Below are 22,072 nucleotides of genomic sequence, written 5' to 3'. Positions count from 1 at the left end.
TCCTCCAGCGGTATTATATCATCTTTATCAAGTGCATTTTGATCGGTCGGTATTGTCAACAAGCAACTGGATTTAAAGAATTTCTGTTTGTGAACAAGCACCTGGATTTGGTATCAGATAGAACCCTTTCGAGAGCCTTTTATTTTTTTTTTTTTCCCAGTGGATTCTCTTATTTAATCAATCCTTTTTCCGACAACAAAAATGCACTGATGCAAGTTTTAGAATTTAATTATGTTTGGACCATCAAGAACGGCAAATGCAACTCCGTACCATTTGATTCATTCCAACTGACAAAGAATTGTTTACTGTACATCATAAATTTATACTCTTCACATTAGTAATACAGGAATATGTACATCGTATCTTGGCACTATGAAAAATCTCCTGCACCGCAAAATAAGTGTGAATATTCACCGTTTCTAGATATATGGGGCAGTGTAGGCATGACAAGCGTAAATGGAACTTTCAAGAATGAGCAAGGAGGACCGTGCATCCATGTCAAAGAGAACACATTAGAATGCAATACAGGTACTCATGTCGACCGGACACAAGGACTGGGCTTCTCCTATTACTCCCGTCACTTGGAAGACCAGCATATTAGATAAGTCGGGATCTTCTATAAAACTGTTTCCTATCATAAGAGTGCATAACCGCACATATGAGATCACCAAGGACACCAGAAACTAGGAACTTCAAACATCTTGAAATTCCAATGCAGGTGCGTGCTTGGTCATATAAACGAGCAGGGACTTAAAAATCTGTCCTCTCGACTCTACGCCTGGCAATACTTCTGCTAAGTTTCAGGATAGTTGTGTCATGCAAAGAAAACCATTCTTCAGAGGCAAAATCATTGCCTGCTCAAAATACCACCTGGTTACTGCTAAGATCACCGGTGCAATCAACACGATATTTTCTAATTATGAACATCAGCGATGGCTGCACAGGGAGGATCAGTTGAAGAAGTATGGAGATTCGAGTACTTTTTCCAGGTTGAAGTCTCCTCTTTTTGGTAGAGGGGGAAAGGATAATGACGGGTACGACGTCTCGAAGCTTTCCAGCAACTGTTAATGAATCAAAGTAAAAAGTGGAAGTAAATCATCTAGATACTCTTAAGTGGTTACTTCCATATTCACTGGAAAATGAAGGACTGAGACGTCTAGAAATCAGTAAAAATATCTTGAGCTAATGAAAGGAGCTAGAGGGTATGCTATAATGCTTACATTTTCGAGTATAGGAATATTGTAAAGATCGATGAATTTTTGTCTTAATATTTGATTCATCCTGTCAACATCACACGCATGTGTCCAGAAGGAATCGTGCACACCTGCAATACATCAGCTACTCTGAAAAGCATTCTCATAAAAGTCCTATCTTACAAAACCTTAAATTGCAAGAAAGGGAGATGCTGGTAGTACAGGGCTACAGGGCCCATGTGGCCCTGTACAACCAGCTTTAATTTCTCTGAAGCCCGTCAAATTGCAATCAGAGGTTAGACAAAGATCCACAGTTCTCTCTCAGAGGAGTCTTAAGAAGACATGGGTACATAGGGATGCTACACGTCAGTGCAGTCTAATACATTCGGTGTCTCCAGTGAATGCTAAATAAAATTTCTTTAAAGAATACGTTCAAGGCATGAAATACTTAGAAATCACAAAAAAGATTAAGAGGGAGGAAAGATAAACCTGCAAAACGCAATCCATCATCTCGACAAGCAATGGCAGTCATCATCATGTGTGAACCATCGAGCGAGTGCACAAAATTCGGAGGGAATGCTGTTCTCTGTTTTCTGATCTCAACCTAGGGTTAGACATTATAATAAAACAATCAGTAATTGGAATGCCAAATGCATTTGCACAAAAGGAGAGAGTTAGTCTAAGAACTATGCAACTTACTGAATCACCCTCGCGTTGCAAAGCCAACACCTGAAGAGAAGTTCTTATCTGCATTGCATGAAGTAAATCAGAATCGCAAGATATAAAGTTTCCATAGTTCAGAATCGAATCTGTAAGGAAAGAATTGGTTTAATTTTATCCACTTCAAAACGTTTAATGAACAGGTGTTTTTGATGAAGGGACTATGACTCCCCACTTTTGAGCGTTAAATTGCAAAGACTTTCTAACATAATTGTGGGCGGATATGAACGCTTTCAACACTGCTTATAATCAAGGAATCGCTAGCTTTATCAATCTTCTCGTTTATTTCATTTAATGCAGAAAAAATAATTTAATGGTGAACGGCAATGATTAGCATTCAAATTAATCGAGTATTCATTCAATGTTCACACAATGATATTAGTACCAAGATAATTTTCGAAGCATAAATTTTACACAAGTTGCAGATTCAATTCAAATGTAAAAACACTTACAACGTGCCGTTGAGTTTTGAAGTAAGGTTGCACAACAGGGAGGCCCAGTGGAGTTGTCCAACTCACTGGTTGATTTTCTGAAGCAATAATCTGCAAATACATTATTCATCAATCAAGGTTCGTGAAATTGATTGACTATATAAAAATGTCAATCCAAATTTAACAAACCTTAGCACAGTCACCAAGCCAGCCCATTATAGCTCGTGCCGCTTGGAATAGCTCTCCAAGAGCAGTCAATGTCACCTGTGAAAAAATTCCAAGTAATATTTTTAAAATATTTCATTTAATTCCCAGAAATTGTAGGTAGCTACTAGATTGTCAACGCACACTATGTCAGGTTCTAGCATGGTTTCCTAATTCTTTCAATGAGTCAATATGATTTAAGTATAATGGACGTGCACACGAGCAGTTGTGCATATAAACTAACGTGCATAACTCATAGAAAAAGACCATAATGGAACTACATGATAGTGGTTGATAAAGACTATGTCCAAACATTCTTTTCTTCTTTCTTATGAAGGGCCAAACTTTTCTGGCTTAGAAACATCTCCAATATTTACACAGGTATAAATTTGAAAATTATGCTAAAAATCCTAGATTTTTAAGTCTCACTTAATAATCAATCCAAATCAAATGATAGCTCATTATGATATAGTAATACAAATGTAGATACATGAATTAAATTAAAACAGTTATTTCAATTAATAAAGGCAATTTCTTTAAGATAGGGACATAAAGCCACATAATCAAGGCGTATAGAAGTACTATCTGCAGACAAGACTTTCCACAAAATCTATTCATGATTCTCTACAAGACATTATGTATTGAAGACTCCAAAAGTACAAAAAGGTTGGTTGAAACTCAGAGCATGTTTCAGAGTGCTTATAAGTAGTGAGTCCTATGAAATATGTAAATAAAAAGAGATTAGTAAGTTACGGATTCTACAAAATGTGTGAATTTTTTTGTAAGTTTGATCAGCTTAGACTAAAATTTAAGCTTCGCCAAATATGCACTTACTTTTGCAGCATAACAAGCTGCACTAAAGAGCAGCCTGTCATCAGTGATAAGACCCTTCTCCTCCAATCTTCTTTTGATCTGCTCACGTGCCCCAACATAAGTAACACCATATACTGAAGTCATTACTGTTTGTTTCACGAGTTTCCTGTCCACCTGAAAGTTTTCAAGACATCATATTCTCAAATTGCACAAGTTGCATACAAAAGGTCCAAATTCTCAGTTACCATGAACCCATTACTATTGAAAATAAAAATAGGTAGTAAGTTTCAAAAATTCAAGAAATATTGAAAATTTGAAACTAACAAAGAAAAAAAGCTATAACCAAAAACTAACCTGACCAAGCAAGAGATTGGCTAGCAAAGCATTTGGATGAGTTGCAGGATCCTTACTGCTGTCTTTTTTCATGATATTGTGAACCCTGACAACCAAAATCTATTTTTTGAGAAAAACAAACTATACCAAGAGGTAAAGGCAGAAAGCAAGAATGAATCGATTACATTGATTACAAAAACATTAATTTAAGCACAGAAAAAGAAAGAATCAAAACATCGAGATAGAAAACTATCTAATTTCTGTTCTACAAGATTATCTGAAGTTGATTGGAAGCCTAGATAGAAGAAATTGTCATTGGTTCCACTCTCAATCTAAAACCTTTCCTCTTAGTTTTTATGAAGTCAATTGACATTCGTGCAATCACCAATATAAGAGCATTGTCAAATGCCGAATAACAAACCTTGGCTCTATCTTTGCTTTGCTTGAGGTTCAGAAAGCGTGTATATTGAAAGATAATCGTACTTGATTCCATTGGAAAATCTAGATTCACAATCATCGAATTCAATTTTCTGATTTTCTAAATATAATTTCATCAAAATTCCAAGCCAAAGAATTGGTAAAGGGAGTTGAATGCCTAGTTCTATACATTCCGAGAAAATCAGCATATAGGCTATAATTTCAAGAGCTGTCAGAAAAGTACAGTTCACAGGACAAGGCACAATTTTTTTTTTTGTTGTGAGCAAAGTATAGCAATAGGAAAGTCTGCATTATTATTAAATTCATATTTTGCTTTTCATCACCTTTCCTAACCACTTTCTTATATTCAACAGAAGAAAATATAGAGATCATAAAGACCAAAAATCTTTGACTGCTTTATTACTGCTGCATTTTTTAAAAAATTTAACTCGTGTTCCATCCAAGAGCACCATCACGGATGAAGCATTGAGCAGAACATTTATGATACCTAATTTTTACTCCAATTATTGATAAAACCACAGGATAAATTTAATGTATAGTAAGAATGGAAAAATATGGATCCGGCCAACGTATAACAGCCAAAACTTTGAAGGTGGCTGGAATTGACTTCTTGTTTTCTTTTCTTTTTTTCAAATTCAATTTTTCCCCACTCAAACGAGAAAGTAATTGTTCTCAGAATAAGAAGGGAATTGTTTTTCTTATCAGTGGTATGACTTTGGATGGGACTCGAGAATGTAACAGTTAGTTCATTTTGGCAAAGAAGAAGTTGATGGAGGTGAATGGGGCATGTAATTTTTTTACATCGGCGAGGATGGTTATCAACTCCATAGCTCTTGGTTATCACACAGTGATCCACTTGCATCTATCTTACTTTTATTCCAATGATGAAATCTGGGACACTACAATTACAATATAATTAGTGACAATAAACGTCGGACAATGACTCCATCAGAAGGTCTAGGCAAAATGTCGTTCCTGAAGCTAGTAAACAAATCAAAATCCAGGAGCAACAATCAGGTTTATCGCTACATAAATGTAGGGAAAAAAAGGTTTCTGTCAAATCCTGAAAGAAAAATCCGACTTTAGAGTTACAGAAACTTAGACAGTCATTAACATACCTCTCTGCAATTTCCGAGTAAACATCAGCGGGTTTTTCTCCAGCAACTAAGTTGACAGCAGCTGCTTCAAACTGAAAAGACATCAGAACCCGGTGAAGGATTTATGAAATGTATACAGCAATCTAACTAGAAAACGAGAAATGTTGCACTGTTAATAGAATGCCAGAGCACAAAAGGATCAGGGAGAGAGCCAGAATCAAGCATCATTTTTGAGAAATAAAATTCAAAATTCAATAAAGTCTTTCCCCAAATTTACCCCAAATCAACGCCATGTACTAGTGCAAAGGAAATATATTTCGCTGGCATTAAACCCACACTTACGGTAGTAAATATCAATTTCTTGTTTACCAGAACATTTAAGAAAAGGTGCTAGTTGGAGGGAAAAAAATATTTCTAGTGCATGAACTAGTTCAAACAGCAATTTCAATGGTATCAGGAATATGGATCTCTCGAAGTGTTATCCCCAGTAATATATGAAAGATGAAACACAGCATTTCGATGAATGATCATCAGGACAAGATAAAGTAATTGTCAACAAACACAACATACACTGTCTCTCCCAAGAGCTGCATAGTGCTGTAAGCCATTGCATGAGCCATCCTAAGATTAAGAACACAATCAGATCAATCAAAAATAAATAAAGAGAGCATATATCATGAAACCTTAACACTGTCACCCCAAACACACACTTGAACTTCTTACCAATATCAGGGAAATTTTCAAAAGAAAGAAAGGAGACGGGATATAGGGTATATACCTGGTGAATTGGAAGGTGGGAAACAACAGTGTATGGTGATGGGCTTTTTAAGGCTTCTGAAAGATTAATACAAGCAGATAAGCATTGAAAAGGATCCTCGGCGTTTAACCACCACTGATTTCCATTGAGAGGTTTATGTGCTGAATCAAATATGTCCCCTAAATGGTTTTCCACAAACGAGAGACGCCCATCATATGAAAGCTTTTCAATGCCCCCTCCATAAAGATTTGCTAAATGTATTTTCAACCAATGTAACCCAGACTTTCCTAGAGGTCTTCCTTCAGCAAATTCAAGAATTCCTCTACACAGATCAGAACTTAGATGATTCAAATGTGGGTGCATAGGATATGCGCGGCCTCGAAAATCAAGATTGTGGGGATAGTAAAAACCTTCTTCATCTTTCATCTTCCTAGCAACCTGATTTAAAAAGACTGATTAGAGTTCATAAGGTAATCTTTTGTTGAACTAGAAACTTCAATTACTAATCATCTAGGTTTAAGCATAATAATTTAAGGCTAAAGCCCTTCTAGTATGACCAGACATTATCTTGATCAACTGAGCATAAATCCTGAGTATTTATTCACAGGAGAATTCTTTATCGTGCTCTATGCATCAAAGAATAGTGGTGGCATACCTTTCCTGAAGCAGAAAAAGGGGAGCACTATATGAATTTTGCGATCGAAAGTGAGATTACAAAACCAATCCAGCATAAATAAAGAGGACTTATTCAGTTAAGTGAATTCTGTTTCTTCAGAATCTCAACTTGATTTAAGTTACAGAAAAGTACAGACTGAAAATTGTGGGACCAACATGACTAACTAGTTGATTTCAACCTCTCAGACAACTTATAACTTTAAAAGTCTGGAAAGTGTTGAGGGAATTAGTTGAGCGGGTATCATAACTTGATGCCAATTTCCATTTGCAGAGCGAAATAGTGATCACATAATCAGAAATTGAAATAAATCTTACAGAAAGCTTGAGCTCCGTGTCACATCTTTGAGAATGCCTCTCTCGATTAATTTTCTTTGCCTTTCTCACACTCCATTTCCATGCTTTTACTTCTTTCAAATCATCAAAGAGCAGCTCAGGTATTGGAATCTGCAAAATGATATAATTTCCATCAAGACAAAACATATAAGCTATTAGTGTTTCAAGAAAATAACATGAGTAGAATCAATATTTGGTGGGCAACAAAAAAGAAACTACAAAAAATTTAGCATGCACTCACATCCTCACGATTTACCAGGCCAGCAACGTTGCCACCCCCAGCCCAAATGCTCTCCACCACACCCAGTATACGCTTATTCACTCTCCATTTAGTGTTACCTAAAGTATCCAGAGCCTGCAAATACAATTAAAACTGAATATGTTGCTTGCATCACACATCTCATTAAAGAAACTACGAGAGCATTCGAGCAACAAGTATCCAGTGATACAAGAAAGGGTTGTATTGGGTACCTACTAAAATCAAATGTTGAAAAAGTAAAGGACCTCTAGTTTCATTTAAGTGACAGATACGATAACCATTAATTTGATGAAAGGAAACACTACATACATTTAAAAATAATCAAGAAGCTAACATATTTAACCTTCATTAAGACAATAAGCATAACTAATATGCAACTGAACACACAACTCTACCGCCTAATTTGGCATTTTGAGCATGCTTAAACTGAAATATAAAAATCGTTCCAGCTCCAACCTCGTACACTTTTTGCATTTGTTTCCCAGGAACAGTTCTAACAGCATCTTGTTGCTGCCGTGATCCATGTGTACGCATCAGATATGAGGGTAAGAAAAAGTAGCCACCTTTGTCATACCTGAAAGGATGAGTAAATAACAAAAATGTAAGACAAACTTCAGCTGGGAATGGCCTTCATAATCCTCTGTTAGTTCAATCTTAAATTATCGTGAAGAAGAGTCAATATCATACCCTTTCCATTTTTTTGGTGGCACCAACATCGGCACATAAGGAATAATCATATGCTTAACCTGCATAGAGGATAAAATTATAAAATTTCAGGCAAAAGTGGAAAACTGATAGCTGAAAATTTACATTGCTTAGATGGTAAAAAATTCAAAAATTTTAAAAGGAAAAAGGGCAGTGTATTCTTTATGTGAAAAAAAATATACACATACACACACATATATATTATTTTGAGAAGTCATTCATAAATAAAAAACCAAGAATAGCATCATGAATTTGTACCAGAAGTACTGGCTACAATATTATAAGACAGAATAAATTTACATATAGTTCAGTTATCAAGATCATCTGACAAAATAGCTATTCAAAATGATATTCCAACAAAATAAATTAAAAATTAAAAATAACATTAAACTCATGTAGACATGTTTGTCAGCCAGGTAGAAGAATGTATCTATTATAGCCTACTGAAAATATACATTTCGCACACTGAACAGAACAAACAGGAAACAACTAAAAGAAGCTCAATTGACTCACAGTTCTATCAAGCCCATCAAGGACCAGAGGATCACATTCTATGACCCCATACCTCTTCACAAGGTTCTGCCTGAAAGAGACGGAATAATTATTGTTTTAAACATAAACTGCAGAATAATGCATCATGGCCATTCCCAACCAATCCACCTTAATGTGTCACGTGCATGAACCATAACATTTTCAATAGAACATGAACTTGCTGGCCATTTTCTGAGCGCCACATTGGTAACATATTAATATGTAGATTTCAAGAGCAGGGTTAGATTAATTTGTAGGCAAGCATGATGACCATGGTTCTATTAAAATTTTCCCTAAATTAGTAATTCTCACCCTGGTTCTCTGGTTGCAATTTTGAAGAGGTGCCTAAATGCAGGGCGAACATCAGGGGGGCTATCGGCAGACTGATTAACTGGAGGTTGCACAAAAGCAGTATGTGTTAATAGCTCTATCAGACAACATCCCAACTGCATGACATAAGGTGAGAAAAATGAATTACCATTGTAACAAAGGCATATGTATAGTTGGGTGACAACTTAGGGACTGTCTGGTTCAATTCTGATTTTTGGATTTGGATTTATACAAAAAGCAGTCATTATTAAAGAGTAAGCAACAAATATATCTAGTTCTGCTTTTAGCTTCTCAAAATAGTTCTCCAAATATTAATAAATTTCATTCTAGCACGGTATATTAAGATATGTGATTTGATCAAAATTCTGATTTTACAAATCCAGATGAGAAATTGGCATCCAAGTCAATTCTATTGTTTCTATAAATAGCTTCAAGCAGTAAAATACAGCTATGTTGTTGGTGCCAACGAGTAAAAAGAACTCTAAAGTAATCTTCCTATAGGCAAGCTTCTCTCATTAAAGAATGACTCCCACCAGATTCTATTTTCACAAACAGCAAAGAAATTATCTTGCCTCTGCTCTCTAATTTTATACAGATGGACCAATTTCTTTTTCCATCATTGTTGTATTACTAATTCTTTCGAATATCTTTGTGATAATTCTTCAAGTATTTATCAAGTAACAGGGTATGCTAAGTAAAATTTATTTAGGGAGACTGCAGATTGTTTATATTACAATCTGCAATTGAGTTCAGTGCATTGTTTCTTTATATTTTCCTGTTTCTTTTTTCTTTCACTTCCATGGGTACATATACTTTCTCCTAGAGCATGTTCTATTATCATTCATAAAAGAACTGCATCTTGATCCTTCTACGTGCATACAGATTTGAGTTTGATTGTTATGTTACCTCAAAACCAGTAAACTTACAAGTATCTTTGAAAAAAAGGCGGGGAACAAAAAACAACTTTAGTTTTTTTCAAAAAACAAGAAACAATAACTGAACCAAACAGCCCTCTAATTTTTTAGTACTTGAGGAGAACAGATATTAAAGGCTTCAGACCTTAGCCTGTGTATCTCGACCCCATGACTTGAACTCTTCATTTCTCACCAGTTTTTGGACCTCGTGAACTCTGTTTCTTCTAATTAAACTCTTAACGCGTTTTCTTAGAAGCAAAGCTTCCTTACTTGAAATTCCTTGACTTTCATCTACAATTCCCCGCCTCTGACATTTCCTAGTTTTCTCCAAGAAGCTATGAATCCTAACCTGAAATACAAATTACAATCACAAAGATATCTCAGAATTTATTGTCACATGATTGCTAGCTAAGAAAATATAGTTAGATCTGGATAACAGAAAAGGTACAGTGAGAATAGAGATAAGGTGGGGGAAGGGATGGATACCGTAGAGTGAGATTACTATATTCTTCAGAGTAACTGAAGATTAAATTTCAGATATTCGCCAAATACAAGAAAAATTCGTAGAATTATGTTAGGGACGCCAATTACACTAACTAGAGAGATGTCCACTCGATAGAATTAGCTAAGCTACAAAGTCAGTGACTTCATTGACCATTGGATGAGGATACAAATTTAATTTGATTAAAGTAACACATCAGAACACTAAAGAGCCAACTCAAAGCTAGTTTGAAATTGGCCAAAGCCTTCAGAGCTTATCCATTAGACCCACCTCATCCAAGTTCACGAAACAAGTCCAATAAGATACTATAATTCTATCCGTACGTGTTTGCTAAGGCTAGGCAAAACCCTCGAAAAGAATCAAACTGAACTGAACCGAACCGAACGGCTCTTCATAAATTAAATAACCGAACAGGTATTTGAATCGTTCGGTTCGGTTCTTAATCTATTCTTGATTCTAGATCAAGAACAAAAGAACCGAATAAGAACGAAATCTCCTTAATTTTTTTAAAATTTATTTATTTTAAATAAGTTAAATTATTTTACTTTTTTTCTAAATAAATTTGCCATCTAGCTAATTTAGCTCAAACCCAAAAATAAAATTTTCATATTTCTAATTTTCAATCCAAACCTAACTTAATCAAATTGACCAAAGTTTGAACCAAATCTGTTATTCTACTGTAGTGTCGTAATTGTCATTTCTACCGTTCTAGAAAAATCGAATTGAAACTTGACAACTCCTCTTTTAATTATTATAAGCCCGTCATCGCCCTCTTCTTATCATTTTAATAATCAAATCTCTAAAGAACTCAACAAATAAATATGCAAAAGACGTATAAGATTGGACTAAGTTATTTTATAAGAGTAAAAATTGGATATATCATTGGTTAAATTAATGTAGTTTTGTAAATATTAAAAAAATTAACTATAGTACAGAACCAAACGTGAACGGTTCCACTTTACTAAACATCCGAAAATTTCGGGCCTTCCCACCCCTAGTGTTTATGCCTCAGAACCATCCGAGAACCAAATTTTTCCCGTCATTGTCTGTTTAGTAAAATTCACGGTTCCACTTACTAAACACCCGAAAATTTTGGGTCCTACCCACCCCTAGTGTTTACCCCTCAGAACCATCCAAGAACCAGATTTTTTCCGTCATTGTCTGTTTAGTAAATTTCACCCCAAAAAAAGGCCTCACTTCATTTTAATGAAATTATTATTAATAGAATGATGCTAATAACACAAGTAAAATCTTTCAGTTAATGGCTTGAAGTCATAAAGAATATGATGATTATGCTGACTTCATTCATTTTCACATACTTAAAATAAAATGAGCTACTAACATCAACAACGGTAACAATGTGCTATCATCTTCTTAATTGCGAGTCTTAACCCAGAAGTTAGAAGACTCAGAACCAAACAAACAACAATTTTACTTCAAAAAAGGACGGTATAGATTACAAAACCCAAGTTTTTATATATTGTTAGTTTAAACAATCATAATTGCCTAAAATACCAAACATTAGATACTCACTTCATGCTCAATTGCTACCCCAATTTGAATAGCAGCCTCCACCACACGCACGCACCTATCATCCTTACCCCCCATCATCAATAACCCCATTATCTTATGCATAACAATGACGGCCATTTTATCTGCGGGCAAAGCATCAATAAAAGGCGAAAAAGCTGTCTTATGTTTCTTTGACCTCCGGGACTTTTGTTCCTTCTCAATAGCTGCCCTCAACGGCTCAAACCACCCCAAGATCAATTTCTTGACATAAGGCAAATTCGGCGCCAATTTTTTCTCACACATTTCCCTCTCCAATTCTTTATACTCCTCCACCATATTCTCCCATGCCTCAGTCTCCGCCTTAATCTGCCTCCTCCTTAGTAAATAATATTTGCGCCTCTCCATTTCTTTATGTTCTATTTTGACCCCACATTTATTTCTGCTTCGAATGAGCAGACTTTTCATGAAAAGCGAGGAAACCCATGGTGGGTCTTGGATGAAAACTCTTTTACTCGATTCCTTAGTCAAATTTGTGATTAGCTGCAAATTCGATAAATTTTGGTGGGATTCCACATAATTATCATCGGCAGAGTCAGATAAAGGGGGTACAAGAAGAGGGGCGGCATTACGAAGGGTAGGGAGTTTGAGGGTGTGAGGGAAAGAGTAAGAGGAAAGATCGGGATTTTGACAGAATATGGGAAGCTCTGAGGGTGAAATTGAAAGAAAGTTCGGATTTTTGTGGCGTTTCCATGAAGAGGAAGAATGAGAAGAAGAGGGGAGGCTGAACTGAGCTCTGGGGCTCGGAGAAAAGGGAGTTGTGGAAGCCAGAGTGATTGATATTCTTGCGTATGTGTGTGTAGAGCTGCAGATAAGGGGTTGTATAAGAAGGAATTAGAACCTCTGCTAAACCCTATTGGTCATTTCAAGATTTTTAAGCCTACATTTTCTGTCAAGTCCTTTTGGCGGAATTTATACTATGGTCCCAAATTTATGGTTTTTATAGCAATTTGGTCCCCACCATCCCACCAACCCACCATGTTCGCTAGGCAGCAGTATCTCTGGCCTTTGAATTTTGCAGCGCTGTTTAGTGTTTACTGATAATGAACTGTTTTTCACTCACTTCACTAGTAAAGTTGTGAAATATAATTGGAGCAAAATTTTGTGACCATTGTCTTTATTGTGGAATACCGTATACTTTCATTTTGGTTGAAAACCCTCTAGATGGTCCAAACCTTGTAGAATAAAAAATTTAAGTATAATATGTAATAAATTGAAAGGTTTGATATCACGACTATTCATTTTTTAATTTGGCCCTCTTTAGTGCATTAACCGTTTAAACTAACAAATTGAACGGCATGGGGTATTCCACGGAGTTTGAGTCATTTAAGGGGGTTTTCCATCAAAATAAAAGGATATGAAATATTTCACAATAAAGACAAAAGTTGGAAGAAATTTGACGCAGTTACCCCCAATGTAAAAATGGTAACTTTCCTAGACGTTGATCGCTTGATGGATTTCCGTTCATTCAACTATTAAGTTTTTTTTTTCTTTTTTTATCTTAATCATGATTATACTTTTGTTTTAACTTATAAGCTCACATGAATTTTAAAAAAAATGAAAAAACAAAGCCGTACCAATTAAATCCATGTCAACTATTTCAGGCAGAATAAATATTCTTTTTGTTCGATATTTTTTTGTAACTTTTGTTTCTGTGCAAAAAGAAGTATTTTTCTTAAAATTCATTTCTTATGGTGATTCCTTCTAAATTTCTCTGACTATTAATACAGGTGAACAATTATTTTAATATATATACCTCCTTATCTTAAAAGAGAGAATGTGAAGTTTACTATTCATTTTTGTCACATAGATTTTCACATAAAATCGGTTTGAAATTGGTTTGGCAACAGTAAATTATTCTATTCAATCACACTGTAACATTCTTTTCACACGTCATTTCACCATTTTTAAACGTCGTTTCATTACGATGTCACCTCCACTACAAAATTTCTCCATTTTCACACATTACTTCACTTGATTAAAACCAATACTATACTATATATTATATAATAAATAAACGAAATTAAATATAAATTGCAGATAAAAATAGAAAAAAAAAGTATTATAAAGTTTTTAAATCAAATTAAAATGATTTAAAAAATAAATATTATTTAATTCAAATTTAACGAATGTCGTTCTATCATAAAGAATGTATAAATTTTTATATATTGTTAGTTTAAACAATCATAATTGCCTAAAATACCAAACATTAGATACTCACTTCATGCTCAATTGCTACCCCAATTTGAATAGCAGCCTCCACCACACGCACGCACCTATCATCCTTACCCCCCATCATCAATAACCCCATTATCTTATGCATAACAATGACGGCCATTTTATCTGCGGGCAAAGCATCAATAAAAGGCGAAAAAGCTGTCTTATGTTTCTTTGACCTCCGGGACTTTTGTTCCTTCTCAATAGCTGCCCTCAACGGCTCAAACCACCCCAAGATCAATTTCTTGACATAAGGCAAATTCGGCGCCAATTTTTTCTCACACATTTCCCTCTCCAATTCTTTATACTCCTCCACCATATTCTCCCATGCCTCAGTCTCCGCCTTAATCTGCCTCCTCCTTAGTAAATAATATTTGCGCCTCTCCATTTCTTTATGTTCTATTTTGACCCCACATTTATTTCTGCTTCGAATGAGCAGACTTTTCATGAAAAGCGAGGAAACCCATGGTGGGTCTTGGATGAAAACTCTTTTACTCGATTCCTTAGTCAAATTTGTGATTAGCTGCAAATTCGATAAATTTTGGTGGGATTCCACATAATTATCATCGGCAGAGTCAGATAAAGGGGGTACAAGAAGAGGGGCGGCATTACGAAGGGTAGGGAGTTTGAGGGTGTGAGGGAAAGAGTAAGAGGAAAGATCGGGATTTTGACAGAATATGGGAAGCTCTGAGGGTGAAATTGAAAGAAAGTTCGGATTTTTGTGGCGTTTCCATGAAGAGGAAGAATGAGAAGAAGAGGGGAGGCTGAACTGAGCTCTGGGGCTCGGAGAAAAGGGAGTTGTGGAAGCCAGAGTGATTGATATTCTTGCGTATGTGTGTGTAGAGCTGCAGATAAGGGGTTGTATAAGAAGGAATTAGAACCTCTGCTAAACCCTATTGGTCATTTCAAGATTTTTAAGCCTACATTTTCTGTCAAGTCCTTTTGGCGGAATTTATACTATGGTCCCAAATTTATGGTTTTTATAGCAATTTGGTCCCCACCATCCCACCAACCCACCATGTTCGCTAGGCAGCAGTATCTCTGGCCTTTGAATTTTGCAGCGCTGTTTAGTGTTTACTGATAATGAACTGTTTTTCACTCACTTCACTAGTAAAGTTGTGAAATATAATTGGAGCAAAATTTTGTGACCATTGTCTTTATTGTGGAATACCGTATACTTTCATTTTGGTTGAAAACCCTCTAGATGGTCCAAACCTTGTAGAATAAAAAATTTAAGTATAATATGTAATAAATTGAAAGGTTTGATATCACGACTATTCATTTTTTAATTTGGCCCTCTTTAGTGCATTAACCGTTTAAACTAACAAATTGAACGGCATGGGGTATTCCACGGAGTTTGAGTCATTTAAGGGGGTTTTCCATCAAAATAAAAGGATATGAAATATTTCACAATAAAGACAAAAGTTGGAAGAAATTTGACGCAGTTACCCCCAATGTAAAAATGGTAACTTTCCTAGACGTTGATCGCTTGATGGATTTCCGTTCATTCAACTATTAAGTTTTTTTTTTCTTTTTTTATCTTAATCATGATTATACTTTTGTTTTAACTTATAAGCTCACATGAATTTTAAAAAAAATGAAAAAACAAAGCCGTACCAATTAAATCCATGTCAACTATTTCAGGCAGAATAAATATTCTTTTTGTTCGATATTTTTTTGTAACTTTTGTTTCTGTGCAAAAAGAAGTATTTTTCTTAAAATTCATTTCTTATGGTGATTCCTTCTAAATTTCTCTGACTATTAATACAGGTGAACAATTATTTTAAGATACATACCTCCTTATCTTAAAAGACAGAATGTGAAGTTACTATTCATTTTTGTCACATAGATTTTCACATGAAATCGATTTGAAATTGGTTTGACAATAGTAAATTATTCTATTCAATCACACTGTAACATTCTTTTCAAACGTCATTTCACCATTTTCACACGTCGTTTCATTGCGATATCACCTCCACTACAATATTTCTTCATTTTCACACACTTCTTCACTTGATTAAAATCAATACTATACTATATATTATATAATAAATAAACGAAATTAAATATAAATTACAGATTAAAATAGAAAAAAAAGTATTATAAAGTTTTTAAATTAAATTAAAACGATTTAAAAAATAAATATTATTTAATTCAAATTTAACGAATATCGTTCTATCATAAAGAATGTATAAAGATTATTTTATTAAAACAAAATAAACAAATAAATTAAGAGAAAGTTACAAAAATTAAATAAATAACATATAAATATTATTTAATTAATTAAAATTGAACAAATTAAATTTTACCATAAAAGAATTTTATATCAAAGTATCATATGAACAAAATTATCCCTCCATATATATAAATATAAAAATCCTCCGTGGACGGAGAGATGGTCTCTCCTTTCAAAATGAGAGTTCTCTCCTTTTGAATTTTTAAAATGAGCTCCTTTTGCACAGAGTGATTTCACTCCGTGTACGGAGTGGTGAAATATTTTTTTTAATAGTAATTTTTTATTAATAAATATTTAATTTAAAATAATTAAATATATCTAAATTTCTCATTACCTTAAAAGAGAAAATGTCGGTTTACTTTTCATTTTTGTCACATTGGCTTTCACATTGAATTGATTTGGTCTTACGCCTTCTACATTTTCTCACGCTATCAACTATTAGCCATATCTTATAATTTTATCACTCGTAATATTTTGTCAAGCTGTAACTTTTTTTTAATTGGTCTCCAGAAACGACATCATTTTCTATTTTATCTGCAACTTACATATTTTGAATCTGACACACGGTACTCTTTCTCCATTTTTTCACGTTATCAACTATCGACCATATCCTATAATTTTATTAGTAATAATATTTTTTTAAATAATTTTTTACATAAAAGTAATTTTTTATTTCTAAAATGTAAAAAGTTACTAATAACTAAAAAATCACTTCAAATTATTTAAAAGTAATAAAAAATTTATAATTGTAAAAGTTACTTATAGATAAAAAAAAATATATTAACTTCAACATTTTTAAGTAAATATTTAGAGTTTAAATTAAGTATTAATAAAAAAAATTACACTACCTAGAATGAAAAGAGTTACTTATAAGTAAAAAATCACTTCAAATTATTTAAAAGTAATAAAAAAATTATAATTGTAAAAGCTATTTATAAATAAAAGAAATATTAATCTCTTATTCTCTTATAATTACAAAAGCTACTTATAAGTAAAAACAATAAGAACTTAAAATTTTTTAAGAATAAATATTTAGATATATTTAATTTTTTAAATTAAATATTAATAAAAAGATTACACTGTCTAAAATGTAAAAAGTTACTTATAAGTAAAAAAATCACTTCAAATTATTTAAAAGTAATAAAAAAAAACTTATAATTGTAAGTGCACGGTGTTTTCCTATGTTTTTTGGTTTTTTTATTTTATAGTAACTTTTTTATTAATAATTAATTTAAAAAATTTAAATAAATCTAAATATTTACTTGAAAATGTTGAAGTTAATATTTTTTTTATCTATAAATAGCTTTTGAAATTATAAAAAAAAATTATTACTTTTAAATAAGTTAAAGTGATTTTTTTACTTATATGTAACTTTTTACATTCTAGATAGTGTAATATTTTTATTAATATTTAATTTAAAAAACTAAATATATCTAAATATTTATACTTAAAAAATTTAAAGTTAATATTTTTTTACTTATAAGTAGTTTTTATAATTATAAGAGAATGAGTTATTAATATTTTTTTTACTTATAAGTAGCTTTTATAATTATAAGTTTTTTATTACTTTTAAATAACTTGGATTGCTTTTTTTTTACTTATAAGCAATTTTTTACATTCTACATAGTGCAATTTTTTATTAATATTTAATTTAAAAACTGAATATATCTTAATATTTATATTTAAAATTTTTTAAGTTAATATTTTTTTACTTACAAGTAGTTTTTGCAATTATAAGAGAATGAGTAATTAATATTTTTTTTACTTATAAGTAACTTTTACAATTATAAATTTTTTATTATTTTTAAATAACTTAAAAGTATTTTTTTACTTATAAGTAACATTTTACATTCTAGATGTTCTAATCTTTTTATTAATATTTAATTTAAAAAACTAAATATATTTAAATATTTATACTTAAAAAATTTTAAGTTTATATTTTTTTACTTATAAGTGACTTTTGCAATTATAAGAGAATGAGGGATTAATATTTTTTACTTATAAGTAGTTTTTACAATTATAAATTTTTTTATTTCTTTTAAATAACTTGAAGTACTTTTTTTATTATAGATATTGTAATTTTTTATTAATATTTAATTTAAATGACTAAATATATCTAAATATTTATACTTAAAAAATTTTAAGTTAATATTTTTTTTACTTATAAGTAATTTTGTAATTATAAGAGAATGAGAGATTAATATTTTTTTACTTATAAGTAGCTTTTATAATTAGTTTTTTATTACTTTTAAATAACTTGAAGTATTTTTTTACTTATAAGTAACTTTTTATATTCTAAATAGTGTTATCTTTTTATTAATATTTCATTTAAAAAATTAAATATATCTAAATATTCATACTTAAAAAATTTTAAGTTAATATTTTTTACTTATAAGTAACTTTTACAATTATAAGTTCTTTTTACTTTTAAATAACTTGGAGTGATTTTTTAGTTATAAGTAGCTTTTTACGTTTTAGAAATAAATAATAACTTTTATATAAAAATTTATTTAAAAAATATTATTACTAATAAAATTATAGGATATGGTTGATACTTAATAGCGTGAGAAAATGAGAAAAGAGTACTGTCTGTCAAATTCAAAGTATGTAAATTGCAGATAAAATAGAAAAAATGTCACATGGACCCAGTGATAAACACTCTGTGCATGGAGTGTAATCTTTTTATTAATATTTAATTTAAAAAACTAAATATATCTAAATATCTATACTTAAAAATTTTAAGTTAATATATTTTTTAATTACAAGTAGCTTTTACAATTATAATAGAACGAGAGATTAATATTTTTTACTTATAAATAGCTTTATAATTATAAGCTTTTTTATTGCTTTTAAATACTTGAAGTAATTTTTTTTTTACTTATAAGTAACTTTTTATATTTTAGATAGTGTAATCTTTTTATTAATATTTAATTTAAAAAATTAAATATATCTAAATATTTCTACTTAAAAAATTTTAAGTAAATTTTTTTACTTATAAGTAGCTTTTACAATAATAAGTTCGTTTTAATTTTAAATAACTTGAAATGATCTTTTTAGTTATAAGTGACTTTTTATATTTTAAAAATAAAAAATAACTTTTATGTAAAAATTATTTAAAAAAATATTATTACCAATAAAATTATAGGATATTGTCGATAGTTGATAACGTGAGAAAATGGAGAAAGAGTACTGTATGTCAGATTCAAAACATATAAGTTAGAGGTAAAATAGAAAATGACGTTGTTTCTACTCCACCAATTTTAAAAAAAGTTACAATGTGACAAAATATTATTTAAAGAAATATTACTACTAATAAAATTATAGGATATGGTTGATAGTTGATAAGATGAGAAAATGGAGAAATTGAATTGTGTGTCAGATTTTAGCCAAACAAACCCTTAGAATAAAACTTCAAGAGATGGAAAAATTTGAACCGAACATGCATCTTTCAGAGTGTTCACACTTTTCAAGCCTTTTTTCCCTTGAGGTCAGATTCTCGCTCCCTATTTTTTTCATATCTGTGACTTCGTTAGTTTAGGCCATACGTTTTTAGTGAAGTATTACTATGTGTCTGATCGATTAACTGTTATGCTAATTTTAAATTTCTTTGAATTTTATCTTTTTAGGTTTAATGTAGTTTAGTGTGTGTGTCAGATTTTAGCCAAACAAACCCTTAGAATAAAACTTCAAGAGATGGAAAATTTTGAACCAAACCTGCACCTTTCAGAGTGTTCACACTTTTCAAGCCTTTTTTCCCTTGAGGTCAGATTCTCGCTCCCTATTTTTTTCATATCTGTGACTTCGTTAGTTTAGGCCATACGTTTTTAGTGAAGTATTACTATGTGTCTGATCGATTAACTGTTATGCTAATTTTAAATTTCTTTGAATTTTATCTTTTTAGGTTTAATGTAGTTTAGTGGTATAAGTTTTTGGTTTCTTGAATGGATGTAGTTTAATTTAGATTACACTTTTATTGGGAAAGGTTGAATTGGATTTTATAGAGGTTTGATTTGGTTGTTGTTCTTTTATGCTAAATTTGGGATTCAGATTGGGTCTTAGGAATATGAAAATTTGAATTAGAAATTGGGCTTATAATTTATTCTGAGAATCATAATTTATGAGACTAGAGAGGGGAAATGGATTATGTTTTGTGTTGTGCAAAGTGAAGTGTGATTCTATTTGATAGAAAAAATATAAGAATTTTTTTACACGGTGCGGCTAAGGGTTTCGCCGGAGACACAGTTGAAAAGATCCCAAAAAATTACAATTGTTAAAGATAAAAACGTTGATGATTATGGAGAGAGAGTATCTTCATCAATTTGTCTTCAGGTACTATTAATCACGAATAATAACTTTTTCTTTATTAATTTGAATTGATTGCAAACAAAACATAAAAGACTACTTTTAATTCATCATTCCTACACATAAGGTTTCTTTATTTGTTATTCCCACATGGATATATATAATTTAGGTTTGAACTTCAGTAATTGAGTTTATTCATTGTACTTAGATCATATTTTGTATAAAGAATTTTGGGATATTATAGGGATTTACTAATTATGTCAATAAAATAATTTTCACCATGTTAGTATTACTTACAACTTGTTTGGGAGTGATTTTTTGCCCCAAAAATTGATTTTTTGATCGTTATTTCACTATTCTAACCGTCATATTTGACTTTTTTTTTCACATGTGGACCCTACTTTTCTTATAACGGTCAAAAAATCAATTCTCAAAATTACTCCCAAACAGGATCTTAATATTGTTTCCTTCATAAATGTAGAAAGCAATTCTTGTTTAAATGGTTTTGAAGCGAGATTTTGTGAAAAGTTTTCAAAAGAATGTTCAGGTTGTACCTAGGACATGGATCTAGCAGTAAAATTTATTTATTGTTACAAGGCAACCAATGGTTTTGCAACTTCACAGGACAGATGAATGGCAGCAGGAATAAGCGAGAATTTGGACACATGCAGATGAGATTCACTTATTTTAGTATGTGAACATTGAGCTTAGATAGTGAAAACATGAACTCCTTCTTTTGCTTGCTTCATCTGTAATGATATAACTTAGTCTGTCTGCATGCTCAATAAAGGAAAGTTCATCTCAATCTTACCATTAAAAATATTTTGTTAAAGATGTAATTCATGAGAATTCAATACATTTAACAAACAAACATCACCTTCAAACTAACCTTACTCGTGCATTGCACGGGTAAAGACTAGTCTTTTAAGAAAAGAATAATATTTAAGAAATATAAAATAATAATGAATAATATTTAAGAAATAAAAAAATAAATTATTATTTTTTAAACATGGAGTTAACTGTTAGAATGTGAAAGCGGAATTATTCAGAAATTCAAAATTCTTTTAATTCAATAAATAAGATCATCTGGACATTTACATGTATGCTATATCAAGAATAAATGATTCGAACTTTTACCTCGATTCGATGATCAATTCTTAAATTAATTCTGAATTAGAAACTTTTAACTTTTAATTTCAAGAACTTGATGCTTTAAACTTCCAAAACACTGGTGGGTGGACAGGTTTTTTAATTAAATCAATATGCCAATTCTTGATCTGGATAATTGATAAAAACAAGAAAAATATTTTTTTCTCCTTTTCTCTCTCTCTAAATTCGAATACTATGGAATTATATATTATGGTTGTTGTACAATCACATAGGATGTCTAGTTTCCATCTAATCTTATTTATAGATATAGAATAATTACAATCGTTGTACAATAGTAATTCCACATTCAAATAAAAGTTATAATTAAAATTCAAGTATTAGTTTTAATTAAAGTCCAAAACCA

General features: G+C 31.5%; 1 protein-coding gene across 1 annotated transcript; it reads right to left on the bottom strand.

Moving 5' to 3' along the window:
- Positions 1-2: 2 nt before the first annotated feature.
- On the bottom strand, positions 3-12,626 carry LOC111381442 (DNA-directed RNA polymerase 3, chloroplastic; the record flags this gene model as incomplete). Its single annotated transcript, XM_023005218.1, has 19 exons — positions 3-1,061; positions 1,221-1,324; positions 1,683-1,797; positions 1,893-1,940; positions 2,366-2,455; positions 2,534-2,608; positions 3,383-3,535; positions 3,716-3,800; positions 5,251-5,321; positions 5,800-5,850; positions 6,008-6,424; positions 6,977-7,105; positions 7,236-7,349; positions 7,710-7,827; positions 7,941-7,999; positions 8,472-8,541; positions 8,802-8,935; positions 9,879-10,082; positions 11,769-12,626. Coding segments are annotated over 19 exons (3,006 nt in total), but the record flags the coding sequence as incomplete, so codon positions are not given.
- Positions 12,627-22,072: the final 9,446 nt, after the last annotated feature.

Source organism: Olea europaea, unplaced genomic scaffold, assembly GCF_002742605.1.
Source record: "Olea europaea var. sylvestris unplaced genomic scaffold, O_europaea_v1 scaffold2306, whole genome shotgun sequence".
Lineage (NCBI taxonomy): Eukaryota > Viridiplantae > Streptophyta > Magnoliopsida > Lamiales > Oleaceae > Olea > Olea europaea.
Note: the sequence above shows the minus strand (reverse complement) of the source record. Positions and strands in the feature narration are given on the sequence as shown.